Genomic DNA, 19,190 nt, shown 5'->3' on the forward strand with positions numbered 1-19,190 from the left:
CCCCCAGGCCCCACCACTCAGGAGTAACCCCCGAGTGCAGAACCAGGAGCGAGCCCTGAGCACCGGTGGCCGTGGCCCCCAAAGCCCCCAACGTCTGTGGGAGATGCGGATGACACGAACACAGCTTTTCTCTTGCTAACTCACCCACCTGCACCCAAGGTGCTGGAAAGGTCTTTCCTGCGGTGTGGAAAGGTTTCCCGGAGGAGAGAGGGTTAGCTGGTGTTGGACGCCCAGGGCGCTTAAGCCCTCCTTGCAACTCTTGAGCGCCACGGTGCTTGGCACAAGACAAAATCTCACAGCAAGTATCCCAACTAAGGAAAAGGCTTAAAATAACATTCAAAACGAGCGCTTTATTTCTGAACAGCACCAGAGTAATGTGCCACACGGTCTGTGTCAGTCCTTTATTCAGTGACAGGTGACTCACTGGAGCGCAGGACATCACAAGGCATACAGGGAGGGGCCGTCGGCAGGGGCGTTCTTCGTTCCCTATCTTTCACCGACCGTCCAAGCCCAGAAGAGGAACAAGGAGCGTTTAACATCATCATGTAAAGCACTTGAACTGACAAAGCTAAAATCTAACGAATAAATAAAAATATATTGTGGCAATCATTTCTTTTAAACCAAAAGCCAGTTGCACAGTCCGTCAAATGCTCGGGGCCACTGTCCCCTCGGCTGCGGGGCCCCAGGAAAGCAGGAGGGAGGCCTGACACCAGGAGCAGATGGCGACTCGTTCTAACCACACCAGGGCAAGGGCGCCCGCGGAGCCCCGCGTGGGTGTGGGGGGCGGGGCACAGAACACCCACAACATGGGACCAGGGTTTCTCCCGCCTGAGAGCCTCTTTCCGATGAATACTTGACTCTTCACTTCCAGCATTAATACAAACAAAATGCAAAAGAATTCAAGGTGAATGTAAAAAGAGGATGAAACAAATAATCTTCAAGTACCTTATGTGACAGCCACTCTGTACCGTGCCCAACTTATAAAATGAAAGGTTACTGAGCCTCTGAAAATACCGCTGGGATATTCCCCTAGATCTAAAATAGATCTTTTAAAAGGTATCTATGAGTCATTTCAATGTGATACTCTGAGCTTTAAAATAACGTAAACAGTTAAAAATTATACCAAATTACACAAAACTTGTATCTCAAAAGCTGAAAAAGTAAAACGATAGAAACCCACATGTAAAACAAAAATCACAATTTACATTATAAAGGCAAATCTCATCATAAAAAAAAGGCCGCAGTGAGATGTCAAAGCAAATTATAAATAGCCATAAATTAATCCATTTGGTTTCAAAAGCTTTTCTAGTAAGAGCTGACGAACGTAGTCGATACATGCATAAAATCTGCAGGGTTTATAGTGTTATTGCCGAATACACTTTATCCGGAAGCAGGCAACATTACAATTTGGACATTATTGGAGAACCCAGTTTGGTAATACAGGTAAAATTGGAAAAAATTAAATAACAATTAATAAATATATACCCTATAGTAAATCGCCTAAATGAAACTTCAAGTCACAGAGCCGCCCAGGCTGCCGCCCTGGAGAGCTGAAAAAAGGAGCATCCCCACCCTCCCGCCGCGGTGCTGGCCGGGCGTCCTCCGAGCACACCACCCACGCCCCTCGCGAGCGCTTGGCGCCTGGGCCTCTGCTGAGAGAACTCCGCTGCTTCGAGGGCCAAAGGTTCAAAAGAGAAGCAGCTGCTGCCCGGTGCTGGCCGCCACGCGGCGAGTGACGGCGTCAGGAGATGCTCACAGCACAGAACGCTGGAAATCCACAAGAATAGTTTCCCTTGTATTGAAGAAAATTGTGATTAAGTTTGTCCCCAATTTTCAGAATCAAAAGCATTTTAGAAGGTGGCTAAGGCTACCATGGGTCTTCTAGATCTCCAGCACCCTACAGGAAAAGAGAAGGAAGAACATCGTTACTATCGTTCGCCTGCGCACTGCGAGGGCGGCGTGAATTTCAAAAGAAAGCAAAATGAGATGAACAAATTACCTTCCTCTCTCTGTGCGGAAGGTACGTTAGGGGCGTGAGCACTGGCTACGCGCATGCACAGAGCTAACGGCCGGTGGCCTTCCTCCCTCTCCACCACGCGCCTTCCTCTTTCTCAAACACTCAAGAACATTCTTGCATTGGGAAAACAGATCAAAACATGGGCTATGTCTGAAGACTCCACAGTGTCAACTTAGGGTACCTTGAAACAACTTTAGACACATGATAGATACAAACACGAAAAGTTAATGTCCTACATACAGTCCCGTTGGGAAAAACTTTCCCATGTGACCAAGTCACCTGTAGTAAAAGGAACACATTTAACAAAAACAAAACATCCACCTGCCGCGTCACCATTTACAGTATTCCGTACCCTGACGTGTCTCAGGCAGATGGACCGACTCCAGCTGAGCCCTGCACGCTTGGGCACGCGCAGCCTGAGTTTTCTGACACGTCCATCATGTGTTCCTACTGTCCAAAGACTAATACTTTGAACCACACAGAAACAGTACGTTTACGTTTGGCAAGATTTCTCAAAATGTTTTCCTTTCCATCAACAAGAGAAGATCAAGTCAAAGGATTCTAAATTTTATATAAATACAAATGAATTCCTAGTGACACTTTTTTCAATACACAAACCTGGTTGCATACAAAAATCAATTTTAAAATGATTACAACATGCATCAATTATTGCACATCACACATTTTATTTAGACTTAAACAATAATAATTCCATTCTAAACACTTGGTTGACATAGAGTTTGATGTCCGTTAGCCATACAGAACATACACAAACCAATGAATACATAGGGTTTTTTTCAAAAATTATGTTGCATAAAGAATACAGAGAATGGAGGAAACCACACATCCAGTATCTCAGAACTTCTAAAAATAAAACTACAGAGATGAATTATAAACACATCAAAAGAACACACAAATCATCATCCTGGGAAAAAATTACAGGCCCACATCTGCCATTCTTCGAAGAACGAAAGTTCCTAACAAAAACACAATTTATTCCAAAGATAACCATGCGTGCGCTGAGATGTAGGTCATGTGAAGAGTCATTCTACATCGACGAGTTCTCCCACAAGGGGCCGCATCTCACGCTCAATGATCGCTAAGCCCTCTCTAGCGTACAGGAAGCTGACGTGGTAACTGTAGCCCCATTTCAGCATACAATAGGAAATGACATGTCATTTGAATAGATTCAGAGCAGTATAGCAGTCGAAGCTATCTGTAAGTGTATGCAAAGGCTGTCTTTAAAAAACAAGGCTATGTGAAGGTTATAATAAAACTAGTTTTCCAAAATTCAGTAACAAAACGATGATAGAAATGCATACATTGAGCCTCCGGGTGAAAAACCATCCAAGCAAAGGTCACGGCAATGTCACCACAAAGTCAAATCATATTGCGTCACCACTTCTCTTTGTCCCTGCATCTTCGCGCGAGCTGTCTAAGTCGGCACGATCACCATGGGGCTCCGAGGGGCCTTCCTGCATGGTCACCGGGTGGCCCGCGTCCCCGCTGGGGGGAGGCGCGGGGCCCGCGGGGTCGGCAGTGCTGTCGTCGCCCTCCGCTTTAGCTAGCCTGTAACTAGTCAGCATCTCTTCCAGGAGCTGGCGGTAGTTGCCCCTATGATTAAGTCTCATCTGCCTGAGGGCTTCCACCAACTTCCCCTGGGATCCACCTTCCTCGGCTTCCTCGGAGGCCTTTTGTTAAGATTCAAGACCCCAGTGTCAGTAGACAAACCAGGATAGACAGGCATTCCCAACACATCACAGCAAAACACCGCGCCTCCCCCGGGGAGACAGGGGCCTGAGCAGGACCGCGCCCGGCCCCCCTCCTCGCCCCCCAACTTTACACTGTTATTTGAGAAAATTCACTCTATTAGAATTCAGCGCCACCGTAAGCATTTCCTAAAACTAACTTCTTTTCAAAAGCAAACACGGATTGGCCACACTGAATTAGCACCGCCCGCCCGCCCGAGATTAGTGTTTGAAGCCACAGGAAAGGAAGCGAGGGCTCTGACCTGGGCCCCTCGTTTCTGCTGCACCGGAAGGCAGTGGACAGAAAAGGAACACTGCATTCCGAGTACGTCTGAAACCTTAAACTTCACGGATAAAAGTTTTATTTGCTTTTAGGGGCTGGAGCAATAGCACAGCGGGTCGGGCGTTGGCCTTGCACGCGGCCGACCAGGGTTCGAATCCCAGCATCCCATATGTTCCCCTGAGCACCGCCAGGGGTAACTCCTGAGTGCAGAGCCAGAGGTAACCCCTGTTGGGTCATCGCGTGACCCAAAAAGCAAAATAAATAACGTATTTACTTTTGTTGTTATTTCAACCAAAACAAAACTAGTCAAGATAGACAAATTACTAAACTGCCTCAGTTCGCTCTCCACGAGTCTCCTTCACCTTGTGTGCAGCTGAGGGGCCCGAGGGAGAAGCCCGACACTCTGGGCGCCCTCAGGTGGGTGGCGAGGAAGGGCAAAGCACCGTCTTATGTTCTTGCCAAAAACGGTTACTCTGGCTCAAATAACGCTAATTCCCAACAGGAAGGAAAATAGGGCAGAGGCTCAAGCGAGAAACAGCAAGACAGCACGGAACATTCTGGAGCCCTGGGCGGCCTCTATGGGGTGGGTTGCTGGAAGACGCCAGGGGGACCACGGTAACAGCCCATCCAGGGACCAAGGGGGCTTTTAAACAATACGGGGACAATTCTGTAGAAAATGCCTCATTCTTAAGAATTACATGCCCAAATACTCCGAGGTAAAATATTATGACGAATGAGATTCGCTACCCTAGAACTCCGTCAAAAACGAAGCATGGCACTGATACACATACAGAGGAAGATCAACGAAATAGAGTCAGATGTTAGCAACTGCCGAACTGAAGAAAAAAAAATCTATCAGTGTCGACTACTGTCCTTTAAACTGTCCTGAGCACAGGCACGGCCTCTGTGGGCGCCTGAACGGCTCCTGGGTGCCACAGGGCAGGCACTGCGGGGCGGGGCGGGGCGGGGAGGGAACTCCGCCCAAACCAAGCCGCCCCCTCCAGCCCCAGAGACCCAGCCCCACCCCCACGTGGGGCCGAAGAGTGGTAGGGAATCTCACTTCCTGTGACGCTGGTGCGGTGCATCTGGACCAGAGACGGTGGCTGAACCACCCCCAGCCCTTCCACTGCTTCCGCAGGAGAGCGCAGGCGACAACCTCTTCGGAGCCGCTCCCTGCGCCTGAGCTGAGGCTGGCACGTCACTGCACACGCCTCCGCGGACAGCAGCCTCTCTACACTCCTGCCTGCACGTGCCACCCCGGGAAAGGAACCGCCGAGAGACGCCATCCAAGCCCCGCAGCTGCCCTGGACAGGAGGGCGACCCGAACTTGTGAGGCAAGACAGTAATGACAGAGCCCCGTGTCCCTCAGCCCATTCCTGGTCTCCTAATCTCGTTTGAGTAGTTCAAGTTATGTTGCAACCTGACCTCAAATTATTTCCGACAGAAGTCTGTCATCTCCTTGACCCTGCAGGAGCCATGAAACTTCAGGACAAAAATCTGGGCGTGGAGTGATAGCATAGCAGTAGGGCGTTTGCCTTGCGCGCGGCCAGCCCGGCTGAGCAGGGTTCGATTCCTTTGCCCCTCTCGGAGAGCCTGGCAAGCTACCGAGAGTATTCAATATGCCAAACACAGTAACAAGAAGTCTCACAATGGAGACGTTACTGGGCCCGCTCGAGCAAATCGATGAACAACGGGAGGAGTGTTTTTTTTTGTTGGAGCTAGATCCAGAGAGTGGGGCTAGCCTTGCCCGTGGCCGACCCGATTCTGTCCCCAGCATCCCAGACCCACGTGGTCCCGAATCCTGCCAGGAATGATCTGCGTGCAGCACCCGCAGGACCGCGGGGGGGTGGGGGGGACACCCTGCAAAAAAAGCAAACCAACTAAAAAAAAAAAAGCCACTTTAGACAGTGACTAAAGTGAGTGCTTTCTCTAAGAGCACAGCTTCCCCCATAGAAATGGGTTTCACCAGTAAGAAAGCAAAGAGTCCCAAGAACTAGGGCAGCCGAGCTAGTACAGTGGGCGGCAGTTGGCACTGTGCATGCCAGCCTGGGCGCAATCCTCAGCCCTGAGCACCACCAGCTATACCCCCGACCAAAAAAACATGTTAAGATTCTACTACTCACATAGTCCTAAACTCACTATAAATTATCCTGAGTGATCTGTTCTTCAGGGATCTGTCCTATCACTCCTTCCTCAAAAACAGAGTCCATTGATGCAACAGTGGCCTCTGCCTCCATTTTTTCGTGAAGCTCCTTGGACAGTGGACAGAACACACGTATGTCATCTCTGTTTCAGACAGGCAAGAACTTGTGCCCAGAGAAAAATTTAGAGATCCAGAGTCACTCCATTCAGATTCACACTCTGGCTGCAGAACGTTCCACTTTGCAACCTGAGCAAGCCACTTGCCTCTCTGTGGAGTGGGGGCTGCGGGGGGCAGACACCTGTCCCCTGAGCACCACCAAGTACGACCCAGAAAGCAAAGCACCCAAAAAGGGGAACTGGAGATCCGATGAAAAAGCGATACGAGCACGAGTCGGGGAACAACCGTCCCCGAGTGGCCTTTTGCCCACGGCCACTTGACCCGAAGGACGGACTTCCGCACGCGGGGGTGAAGGGCAGCCAAGCAGGGGTGGCTGCGGACTGAAGTCACGGGGCACCACGTCCTCGGACCCCAGCACTGAACACAAGTGTCCTGCAGAGGGCCCTGGGCCCTGCCTGGAAGGGCGTTTCCCCCAAAACTGTCTGGAGACCCCACAGTGGTCTCCCCCTCACGGTGGCTTGCGAGTTAGTGCTGGGGCCTGGCAGAGCCATAAGCACTAACGGGATGGAGACGATCTTCCATGAGAAAGTTCTGGGCCCAGGGGACGGAGACAGTCCAGCAATCAGGGGAGGCGCTGCCTTGGACGTGGCTGGCCCTGCCCCAATCCCCAGCACCCCGAGCGCAGTCAGCTCGGAGCCAGCTCCCCACAACGAAGAGCCCTCTGGATCAGTCACCACGCGCCCCTACAGACGCAGGGCCGTGGGCACCTCGACCCAGATGGGACACTAGCAAGCCGCCCCCGACAGGGCCCCCAGCAGAGCCCATCTGGAGCGATATCCCCGAGCACCACCGCAAATGGGCCCCACCCTGCCGAAGAAATCAAAACCCCCCAAATGGAGGCCAAGAATGGCCCAAAAGGGCGCTTCCCAAGCGAGCCTGAGTCTGGACTGGGGCTCGGCGGGCAGGGGTGAGGGGGCTCGGTAACTATTGCAGAGACCCCCACAGACACTGAACTCTGGAGAGATTTCATTTGACTTACTTTCAACTCAGCATGTAGCATTATATTTGTTATCTGAAAGATCTTCTCTAATATATGAAAAATGAATAAATCCCCAATTTCTGGTTGTGGGGGCCAACCCAGCAGTGCTCAGGGTCACTCCTGGTGGGTCCTGGGGGCAGTAATGGGACTCCAGGATCAAGCCCAGGTGGGCCACATGCCAGGCGAGCGTCTGCCCACCGTACCATCTCCCTGACCCTAACGAACCCTAATTCCTAATGGTACCAGAACAAATCTGTCTCCGAGAAAAGAACACATTTCAGGAGTCTAAGTAGGACTGACTAGCACTAGGTTTTCCTTTTTAACATGAACAAAAATCTTGAGTCTGCCTGAATGAGTGCCTGCCAGGGCAGTCTCGACAGCAAGAAGAGTGGGTGCCACGCACCAAGGGCGCCCAGGAGCCCGGGCAGAGCAACAGCACTCACGGGCAAAAAGCCCAAGGGAGGCACAACATTGGAGCCAGACTGGAAAGGTCACTTTCACAGCGGTGCTCAGCGGCCCCCAGGGCCGTGGCAAGTGCTCAGGGCCCCCCAGGCACGGGGGATGGAGCCCCGAGCCCCCACACGCCACGTGGCCCGATACCTACACTTCCCCTCGCGGGTGCCCTCAGTTGTGCGGGCAGCAGCTCTGTGAGCCTGTGGTGCCCCCACGTGCCGCAGCCTCTCGTGAGCGGACACCCACCCACTCTCAGGGCCAGGGGCTCCCTCTGAACTGGACCCCGAGAGGGAACGGTCTAAGGCCCGTGGACTCCCACAGGCGTCCTCAGGAGCCGCCCCCTCTCACCGGCGCCTCTGCCTGCGTCACAGGGTGCCCTGTCGAGACCGTCCCCACCCCCGCCACGGAGCCACCCCCTCATTCCACTGCTGCCGATCAAAGCTTCCTGCACGGCCCAATTCTTCCCCTGGAAAACTTCGCTCCCAGAAGTCCCCACACAAGTCACAAGATGATTAGTCGCAGTCTATATTCTGTCGTGCCATTTTAGTCTCTCTGAAGGGTATGAAAAAATGCTCCTCTTTGACTTTTGTGTGTCTACCCCCAACCTGCTGCGAGAGCAGCTGGACCTGGCCTCCCTCCACAGAGCCCCCTCGGGGGAGACTGAGTCTCACCTCACAGTTCGAGGTCAAGTTCACTCTAAGTCCCGAGCATTTCCCCACTGCTTCGGGCTCTGCTCACTGCCAGGTCACTGTCTGTCCTTATCATCTATGATGTGCAAGTATTTTTTGCTTCCGACCAGCTTTCAAGTCATCCTTGGTTGAGGGGAAGGAGAAACTCAGGGTTCCACGCCCGTTAGACCGTGTGGGGCAAGGCCCACTGCCTCCTTGGGGACGGCACACACGGTGTCCTGAGGGAGGACCTGGCCCGGCAGTGGCCTTGGAGGCTCTCCCTCCCCTGTGCTGGCAGGGGTCAGGCTCAATCTGGGAGCTGCTCACTTACCTCCACTCGTCCTATAAGCACTGCTGACTCAGTTTCCTAAATGTACCACCTGATGTATCTTTAAGATACCTGCCACATTCTGATATTTGCATGACCGAGACTTAAGCCTGAAAGCTTTGCAGTTTTTCCCACAGTGATTCAATAAATAAATTAAAAAAAAAAGATACCTGCCACAGAATAACTCAGAATAACTGGTCCAGACCAAGTCCAGATCATCAGATTTGCTCATCTCACTGCGAGGGAGCAACGGTAAGCGTTGCTTTTCGGTTTGTTTCTGGGTAACACCCAGGGGTGCTCAGCTCCCAAGCCGGGATACGTAAGGAAACACCGTACTTAACATTTTCACTGTGTCATGATGAATTCCGGAAAGCCAGCACTTCTGGCACTACTGTCCACTCGTGCTGCTGTCCCCCTCAACTTGGCTGGACAAGCCTACAACTGACCAAGCTTCGGGACTGTGTGTGGCTCCTGATCTGAGGCACGCGTGGTAAAAACCAACCACTGTCAGATTTCCAAATTCGGAAAATCCCTGAAAAAAGGTGTCCTTGAGCAGCTCTGCCTGAGCTCTGCGGGGGGTCAGGCGCGTGGGCACGGGCGCCCGGGCCCTCACCGCTCCAGGCAGAGTGAGAGTGAGCTGCTCTCCTCAGGTGCTCAGCGGGGACAGGGCAGGCGCTGACCACTAACTTCTGCGTCCCGGAGGCAGCGCTGAGCTACTCCAAGAACCACATTCTTTGCCTCAAAATGAAGACCGGAGGGGAGGGGGGAGGGGGAGGAGGAGGAGGCGAGAGGAGGAAGGGAAGAGGAAGAGCAGGAGCAGGTGGAGGCGAAGGCAGCCCACACAGAAGCGCCCCGGCAGGCTGGTTAGGCCCCCCGGCCCCTGCCGTGGGGACCTCAACCCTCCCCGGCCGCCAACAAAAGCAGCAGAGCGAGGCGGCGGGCCCACAAGGTTAGCGCAGCCCCTAGCACTGACACCAGAAAGCCACGAATGCTGAAGGAATAAAAGGCAACTTACCCCGTCACTCTCTCTATGTGGGTTCAGCCTACTATAAACAGCTTCGATAACATGGCGCCTAGGAGAAAAAGGCACGCTTCAGTCTTCCTCCGCCACAAAGATTATGCTCCGAAGTATTTAGTAACACTTCATCGAGATGCCCCCACTCCAAGTTTGTCAGGAACCGTTCCTGCCTCTTACTCGGCATTCGATCCCACGCAACCTATGAGTGCTCATTTCTCAAGAAGGGCTTCATCCTGGCCGAAATGACTACTCCGTTCAAAGCCAGGGTCTCCTCGAGGCCGGGAGAGCCAGCCCAGGCGGCACCGTCTGTGGGCGCTGACACCAAGCGCTTGGGGCGCGGCCGACTCAACCACCAGAGAGTCTGGGGGCTCTTGCTCAGGCCACGGGGACCCCCGCCCCACCCAAATCTCCTTGGAACCAAGTTTCAGACTTCACCTCTGGTACAAAAGCCATCAACTCATTCCATCTGGAGCTGATTAACGTGCCTCCCCCCCGCTCCCCCCCCCCCCCCCCCCCCCCGCGACTTCACCGCTAATTATAAATGGACTCGAAACTAGCTCCGCGTCCCACTTACTTGCCAGCAAGGCCTCCTCCAGGAGGCAGATTTGGGATACTTTCAGCAGACAAAATGCGCATGACATGGGCAAGATCGGGCATTCCTTCCTCACCAGACTTCTCCATGATTTCTGTGGGGTTTTAAAGAGCGGCAGTATGAGAATTCCGTCCTCACGAGACCGGGGTCCAAGAGGTGAGATGTGGCAGCACCTGGGTAAGATCTTAAACCATCAACGCAGACCTCGCTGTCACAGACAGGGCACCTGGAAGAGCCGCCTGCTCAGGTGTGCCGCCCTGGCACTCCTCGTGCGTGCAAACACTGGAACAAGCAGAACGCTCACAGGCCAGAACATTCTGGTAGACTCACTGGGTGAGGTGTTTTATAACCACCAAATGATCCCTATGACCATAACTACAACTGCCGGACAACAAAAGCAAGGGAGAAACAAAGGTTATAAAGAATCAAAAGTCATTTTACAAAGTTTATTTCATACCTAAACAGTGCGTTCCACAATTCATTTAAAATAAAAAGGGGTATTAAACTCAAGCTTGGCAGCAAAATAATACAATCGCTATTTCTATCTGCAATTTCTGGGGGAAAAAAAAAGATCTTTAAAGAGGCTGTTTTACAGGGCTGGTGCAGGGAAGATAGCGAGGGGAGCCGAATCGCGTCCTGGGGGCAGGCAGGCAGGGAGGGAGGGAGGTGCCAATGACAATAACCGAGACACCAGCGGGGAGCTCGGCGGGTCCCTCTGGAGAGGAACTGGCAGAGGCGGAGGGCACGGACAACCTCTTCTTCTCTCTTAGGGGGTCTCCCAACAGTGCTCAGGAAGCCTGGGACCTCTCCCAGAAATTCTCGGTCAAGCAGCCCAGCAGTGCTCCAGGGCTGCTGCCCCAGACAGTGCCGGGGCGGGGGGGGGGGGGCCAGGTGAGGTCCGGGCTGCGCCACCTGCAAAGCAGCCCCTTAACCCCTACAGTTTCTGGCTCAAGAACATGCTCCAGGAATGAAATGCTAATTCATAAAGAAGGTATAACCGAATTTAAAAAAATCACCACCTGGCCATTATCTCAACAGCAACTGATCCAGGCAAGAATCAGCAGTGGATCCCCAAACTGGCAGGTGAAAACCAAGACGACCTTTATAACCTATGAGCGAGTGCCCCTCCTGAGACCTACCAGCACGCCCGACTCCCTTGCGGAACCGCCAGTTAGCCCCTCTGGGCAGTGGGGGGCACCGAGAGCAGAGCCCGGCCTCCCCCGGGGGGTTTGCGGGCAGGAGCTGGGCCCTCCAAGAGCCGACAGCAGCTGGCCCAAACTGAGGGAGTACAAAGCCAGCCGGGGCCGGGCCGGCAAGAGGCCCAGGTTTGAGTCCCAGAACCACAGCCGCCACAGAGCACTGCGGCCCTGCTCGAGGGGACAAGGGGTGGACGGGCCAGTCCACCACTGGGAGCATCCCCCTTCCAGCAGATCGCGTCTACTCGTGCAGAGACCACCCTCTGTGTTCCAGAGGACTGCAATGGGTCAGCCAATCTCCAACTGCGAGAGAGGGAGAGGCGCAGATGGCAGGAGGCATGCAGAGCAAGCCGTCAGATGGAGACCAACGCGAACCTGGAACGAGGCAGCACGCACACAGACACAGGGCAGCTGCTGTCATACAACTTCACATCATGCCAAATCAAAGGTTCTCCATGGTGGAAAGGATCACTGCCAAGGGCGGGTGCGCGGCACGGAGCAGGGCAGAGACCTGGGGGCTGCCTCGGGCATCTGGGGGCCAGTCTAGGTGTGGACGGCAGCCCGCAAAAAGAACGATGGGGGTGGAGGAGGCCAGACCTGAGAGGGGGCTGATGACACACCGTGCCTGCCGGCAAAGCCGCCTCCGCTCATGGGGTCAGGCAGGTGTGTTTTGTTAGGCCGTGTTTTAAAAGACTTGACTGCTTTTCCCATGGAAATTTACAATGTTCTGTGATAAAGATATTTCCTTTCATTCTAAATTTTAAAAGTATCTTTCTTACCTTCAACCCGTGATTCCAAGTACTTATCCAACTCTGAATCTTTTTTCACTGCTTCATCTGAGACCTTGGGGGCATTTGAAAAGCAAACTAGTACAATACTCATGTTATCTCGACTTCCCTGTGTATCAAAGAAAGGGGAAAGAATTATATTTCTATAGTCTACCAAACTTATAATTTAATTAAAAACATTCATTTCACCAAGTAATTGCATTTAATCACCCAGAGAGTACACATTCAGCAGATTCCTTTCATATTCCAAAGAATTGGGGACACACTATACAAAAACAAGGTCTCTAGGGATGAGCAGATTAATAATTATTTTCTGGCTTGAAATTCCATGTGCCCTTTTATACCTACCATTATTCCACAGCCCAGGAAATGAAGACATTATGTTTTGGGTTTGGGGGCCACACCCCGCGATGCTCAGGGGTTACTGCTGGCTCCGCAACCAGAAATTGCTCATGGCGGTGCTCAAGGGACCAGAGGCTGCTGGGGATCATCATGCCAGGCAAACGTCCTGCCCACTGTGCTATATTCAAATCTTTTCTTCTTAACTATTTCCCACAGAAGATTACTGATTCCGAGGAGATTTAACCCCCAAATGCATTCTTCCCAATAAATGTGCAATTTCCAGAGCGGGGCAATGCTACAGAGCCCTCACGATCCTTCCTCCGCAAGAGAGTGAACTGCTGACTCGAGGGACACCATTTCTACTCTGCAGAAAGCCGTGTTCTGCCTCGAACACTTACTTATCTCCTTCGCTTTTCCCACTGTGAAAACATTTTCCTTCCTTACTCCGCCATCACATCTTTCAAAGTAAACTTCTTTCAGTAAAAACTAATTTCTTTCACTTAAAACACACACTGTCACTGTCCTCCCATTGTTCATCGATTTGCTCGAGCGGGCCCAGTAACATCTCCATTGTGACACTTGTTACTGTGTTTGGCATATCAAATACGTCACGGTAGTTTGCCAGGCTTTGCCGTGCGGGCGAGACACTCTTGCCAGGCTCTCCGAGAGGGGCAGAGGAATCGAACTCGGGTCGGCCATGTTGGCCGCTTGCAAGGCAAACACCCTACCACTGTGCTATTGCTCCAGCCCATAATAAATTGAAAAATTAAAGTGGAAAGTTTTCTATGGCTAGCGTATCAATCACAGAACATAACTGAGGGCCAGCATACTCAAAGCATGTGCAGTAGCTTAAAAAAGACGACGACAACCCTGGGGCCAGAGCAACAATCCAACAGGGAGGGCGCCCGGCTTGCACGCGGCCAATCGGGGTTGATCCCCACATCCCATCTGGCCCCTCTGAGCCAGGAGTAAGCCCCAAGCACCGTATATGGCCCAAAACACAAAAATACATAAATTTTAGAAAGACATCAAACTGTTACAGTTTCAAGGTCCCAAGTGAGTATCAAAACTGAGAATTTAAGGGCCCAACATGTAGCTCGAGCACATCCCTGAATGTGTGAGGTCCTTGGTTCAATTCCAGCACCACAAAATACAAAACAAGAACAAATGTTACTGCTGTCTCTTAAGCCCACCCTCAACGATGATCTATACGGAAAAGCAAGCACAGTACTCTATATCAGAAGATCATGAGCGGTTAATTTAAACACACTCGGACACACAAAAGAGTCTCAGAACCCAGCAGCTAGCTGCAGAGATGCCTCTGGGCAGCCGTCATCCCTCCACCTGCCCCCTAGGAGTCCCGGTGGCCCCCAACTTCCAGCACCCAATGAGAAGCCCAGGTTCTCGGGTTTAGTGACAGCAAACTCCAGGCCTCAGGGGATAGAGGACGGGCTGGCCCTTCCCATCTCCCCACCCCCATGGGACCCTGGACGTGCACAAGCTGCTATTTAAGCTCATTAACAGTGATGATCCAGAGACACACAAAAAAATCTTGGAACAGAACAGCTGCAGAGATTTCTCCAGGTCCTAATTATCTAAAATTTTAGATTTCTAGGAGCATGTGGCCGCAAAAGCGGCCATGCAACATCCTACATTACTCATAGCCGGCAACACAAATAAATTATCTAGCATCTGCCTCTTCGGCAGGTTTGAGTGGGGGTGGGAAAATTCACAATAATGGTGGTGGGAAGGTGTGATGGTGCTGGGACTGGTGTCGAAATATTGAATGTAATCCACTACTGTGAACAACTCTGTAAAAATTAAAAATATTTTTTAAATTTAAAAACACTCTCATTTTGGGGCTGGAGCAATAGCACAGTGGGTAGGGCGTTTGCCTTGCACACGGCCGACCCTGGTTCGATTCCCAGCATCCCATATGGTCCCCCGAGCACCTCTAGGGGAAATTCCTGAGTGCAGAGCCAGGAGTCACCCCTGAGCATCGCCGGGTGTGACTCAAAAAGCAAAACAAAAACAAACAAAAAACCATCTCATTTCCTATAGGTAAGTCATTAATGTAACCTGTTCTTTTAGAGTGGACAAAACTGCTCTTAGAACAAGTGATTCTTATTACCTTTTACCACTCTAGAAATGAAGTGCACGGAGATGGCAGACTAGCTATTTCATCTGAAAATGGAGTGTGCCAGTCAAGTGACGGATGTGCCGGCCACCCTGATACTGGTCCTTTCAGTTACCCTGGCTGGAATCTGGCCAGACTCGGACTCGGCACCATATCAGAACCAGGCGACAGACTCTGTTTTGGAGTCATAGCCAGCAGTGCTCAAGGCTGAGTCCTGGAGGGGATTGGGGGGACGATATGGGGTGCCAGGGATTGAACCACACATAAAGCTCTACCCGCTGTACTATGGCTCCAGTGCCCAGGTGACAGTCTTTCAAAAGAAAGATCAAGCAAGGGTGCCCAGGCCAGCCCCCCCACCTCTAGAGGGAGCACTGTCAGGAGCACAGAACCAGGGCCCAGATGACTGGGCAAAGGCAGAATTTCCAGATTGGCCCAAAGTGATTTGGTTCTTCAATGAAATCTATCAAAACACCTTCATAATGACTTGAACTTAGAAATTCTACAATGGAAGCTTATGTGTATTTTACATGCCCCGAGACACAGCTCAAAGTAACAAAAAAAGGGCAACAACACATTCCACAGGAATTAGATGTGCAACCCACACACCTCAGATGGAACTGAAACTCTGTGCCACAGCTCTTCATGAATCAAGCATCACTGAGAAATGAGTTCTAAAGCAGTTCGTGAATAAACGGAATCAACAACATATTTTTAGAATCGCTTCCTCCTCCATTTTTCCTGCGGGGGAGGGGGTGGTGCAGTGCAGGATGAAACACAGGCTCTCGTACAAGCAAGTGTCCTACGAGATCTGGTTCTCCTAAGCAACTCAGCTTCTACTTGCAAGCAACACCAAGACCGCTGCCCAACAACTCCTAGTCAACGTGTTTAAGATTTTCATCAGTGTGTGTTTATTTGGGCACTACACCTGGCAGTGCTCAACGCTACTCCTGGCTCTGCTCAGGACCAGTGATGGGCTTTGGGGACCATGTGTGGTCAGCTGCACGCTAGGCCAGCGCCCGACCTTCTCTGATGCTCCAGGCCAACAGACTGGTTGGCTTGGTGGTTGTTTTTTTCTGCTCCTCGGGCCACATCTGCGATTCTCAGGGGTGACTCCTGGTTCTATACTCAGGAATTATTCCTGGCAGTGCTCAGGGGACCAAATGGGATGCCGAAGATCAAACCCAGGTCGGCTGCGTGCAAGGCAAATGCCCTACTCGCTGTATTCCTGGCCATCAGTCTTTTTTAAAGTAACAAAAGGTAAAGGTAAGGTAAGGCCCTCCCGTTGATCGTCGATTTGCTCGAGCGGGCCCAGTAACGTCTCCATTGGAGACTTTGTTGTTACTGTGTCTGGCATATCCAATACTCTCGGTAGCTTGCCGGGCTCTCCGAGAGGGGCGGAGGAATCGAACTCGGGTTGGCCATGTTGGCCACTTATAAGGCGAACGCCCTACCCGCTGTGCTATCGCTCCAGCCCTAATAGTTGGAAATCAGCTGAAAGGTAAATTTCAGGAACTTTAAATATTCAAAGAAATTTAAAGGAAAGAATGGACATCTACACGTCAGCATTTATGATTCCAATGATGCTGTTTTTATTTATAAAAATGGCTTTTCCCTGAATATCAAGTCAAACTACATTTCAGTCGTTTTTGTATTATAAGAAAGAATATTAAAATATTCACCTGGGGCTGGAGAGATAGCACAGAGGGTAGGGTGTTTGCCTTGCATGCGGCCAACCCGGGTTCGATTCCCAGCATCCCATATGGTCCCCTGAGCACCGCCAGGAGTAACTCCTGAGTGCAGAGCCAGGAGGAACCCCTGTGCATCGCCGGGTGTGACCCAAAAAGCAAAAAAAAAAAAAAAATTCACCTTTATGATGCGTTAGTTTTCTAGTGATAATCAACCTTATGTAAATAATATCAAACTATCATTAAGCCCAGTAATACACACAATTTGGAGGGGGGAACCCTGGACGGTGAAGAGGATCGGCTTGAGGTGAGGGGGGGGGGGGGGCGCAGCGGGCAGAGGGTGGCGGCACGGCAGTGGAGCAGGCCGAGCCCCACAGTGGCCCCAGAGCACAGAGCCCAGAGCATGGAGTCCTGCCACGCGTGGGCCCGGCCAAACACCCGCAAAAATAAAAGCCACTGTGTCCTCAGCTTCCTTTCCACTTCTGCCAGCGGCACAACAGCGACCTAAGGCGGTGTTCTTCGGCCCCGTGACCCTCAGAGGCCGGCCAGCGCCACACCCAGGGGCAGCCTCGTGAGCGGGTGGAGCCCGTGGGCCAGCACTGTGCAGGGACACTGGCTGACCAGAGCATCCCGACAGGAACCTGGCCCTGCCCTCACAAGGTAACGAAACGTGATCTGGACTTAGCCCGAAGCCTGCACCGGACAGGAGCCCAGATCGAGTCCTCGCAGGCACAGGACCAAGGCCTTAACCAGCAGGCTCTCAGCCAGGTGACGTGAGCCAAGGACTCTCGGGGAGCCACCAACGCTCCCGACCTTTCACCTTTCGTTCTGTTATACACACATACATTGGTTTGGGGCTACACCTCGTGGTGCTGAGGGGTCACTCTGGCTCTGCACTCAGGGATCACTTCTGGCGGACTCAGGGGACCATTCGAGGTACAGGGCTTGAACTCGGGCCAGCTGCTCTAGGTGCGAGGCGAGCAGCCTACCTGCTGCACTCTCACTCCAGCCCCAAGACGCCAGACTTTGAACCTCTCTCAGAACACTCCAGACTCTGAACTCACCTCCTACCAGGCCGAGCGACCGTGAACGGCGAAGTATTGGCCCTGCATGCGGCTGATTCGGGGTTTAGTCCCCGCATCCCCGGGGTCCCCCAGGCACCGACACACAACTGATTCCTGAGTGATGCCAGGAGTCAGCCCCAGGCATCCCCAATGGGGCATCCAAAAGCAAACCAACCTTACTCTGCTTCGCTTAACAAAGAATTTTTTAAAAGTCCAACCGAATGAACAGTCGTGAGAAGCCAAACGAAAGCTTCCGGCTCCTCCACACAGACGCCCGCTGGACCGCCGACCACCTGGCGTCTCCGAGCAGCGTGGCTCAGGCGCCCACCCGAGCTTCCCCTCGCGGCTCCCAGGGAAGGGCGGAGAAAGCGGCGACGCGACGGCAGACTGTCCGCAGAGGGCAGCGCCGGCCCCGCAGGGAGCAGCACTGGGCGCCGTGTGTGGGCGCCACGCCACCCGGCCGGTGACCCCACGCTCACCTAGGCGCGGAAGGGACAGGGAGGCAGAGTCCGAGGGGCGCCGCTGTGGCTGGCAGGGAGGAAGCCAAGCGCCTGGAACGGCCGTCACGGGTGGGCTCACAGCCAGGGCAGGGCGGGGGGTGGCCGTGCACAGGGCCCGCCCGCTGGGACCTGCCACAAGCGGCCCCTGAGGTCGGGTGAGCCCGAGCAAGCCCTGAGCACAGCCAGGCGTGGCTCCACGCGGGACGCGCGCCTGTTCGTGTGAGCGGACGGCTCACTCGGGCTGGTCAGTCTGAGTGACAGGGCCAGCCGTCCGGGACAGGAGTCTGTCAAACAGCACCCCGGGGCGAGCCCCCCGCTACAACCCAGGTCTACTGCCTGAGAAACACAACAGCATCCTTGTTCGGGGTGTAAATCAAGACCACCCTCTGAATTTCACCAATAATCTACCGTGATATTGCCTTTGGAAACTAAGTCACTGATCCACCTCAGTTTTATTATCCAATTTTATCTAAAAATAAATGAGCTTCTGACGGGTGGCACATAACCTGAATTAAGGAAAGCCAAACAGTGTTTTACAAGAACAATGTAACGAAATACGGATTTTCATGATTAAAAAAAAAAATCAAGGCTGGGCCAGCGAGACAGCTCAGAAGCCAGGGGTGTGCCTGCAGGCGGGGTCTGGCTGAGGTTCCCGGAGTAGCCCCGGAGGGAGCCGAAGGAGAGAGGGGCAGGAGGGGGACGAACAGCCACGAAAAGCCAAGCGAAGGGCAAGGTCAGTGACAGGCCTGCAGGCAAGGCGCCCGCTCTGTACACAGCCCACCCGGTTTGATCCCCAACCTCGCCTGTGGTTCCCCAGGCCCACCCAAACACCCAAAGTGATCCCTGAGTGCAGAATCAGAACACTCCATCTTAATCTATTACCAGGAAACCATTACTGGACTAAATCCATTCTGTTTCAAAAATAGCTCGTATCTCCTGGGCCATTCCCAAGTGCCAACACTGGGTTAAGTCCTTGCTACGGGTCTACTTGTTCTGATCACACCCAGCAATGCTCAGAGGCTCCCCTTGACTCTGCACTCAGGAATTATTCCTGGCGGCGGTCAGAGGCTCA

General features: G+C 52.6%; 1 protein-coding gene across 3 annotated transcripts in view; it reads right to left on the reverse strand.

Annotated features, from left to right (window-relative positions):
* The window catches only part of PPM1B (protein phosphatase, Mg2+/Mn2+ dependent 1B), a 60,150-nt gene that overhangs the window by 7,827 nt on the left and 33,133 nt on the right, over positions 1–19,190 (reverse strand). Inside the window, exons 3-6 of one of the 3 annotated variants that reach the window (XM_056130538.1) lie at positions 12,382–12,499; positions 10,389–10,500; positions 9,812–9,869; positions 388–1,897 (exon numbers count right to left, since the gene is read on the reverse strand). In XM_056130538.1, coding sequence (XP_055986513.1) covers positions 1,868–1,897; positions 9,812–9,869; positions 10,389–10,500; positions 12,382–12,499 — 318 coding nt within the window. In that variant the 3' untranslated portion in view covers positions 388–1,867. Of the gene's footprint in view, positions 1–387; positions 1,898–2,679; positions 3,709–9,811; positions 9,870–10,388; positions 10,501–12,381; positions 12,500–19,190 lie in introns of those variants that run through there. The other 2 variants (XM_056130536.1, XM_056130537.1) reach the window with 2 other exon arrangements.

The sequence above is a fragment of the Sorex fumeus genome, unplaced genomic scaffold (genome assembly GCF_029834395.1).
Source record: "Sorex fumeus unplaced genomic scaffold, SorFum_2.1 ptg000079l, whole genome shotgun sequence".
Classification (NCBI taxonomy): domain Eukaryota; kingdom Metazoa; phylum Chordata; class Mammalia; order Eulipotyphla; family Soricidae; genus Sorex; species Sorex fumeus.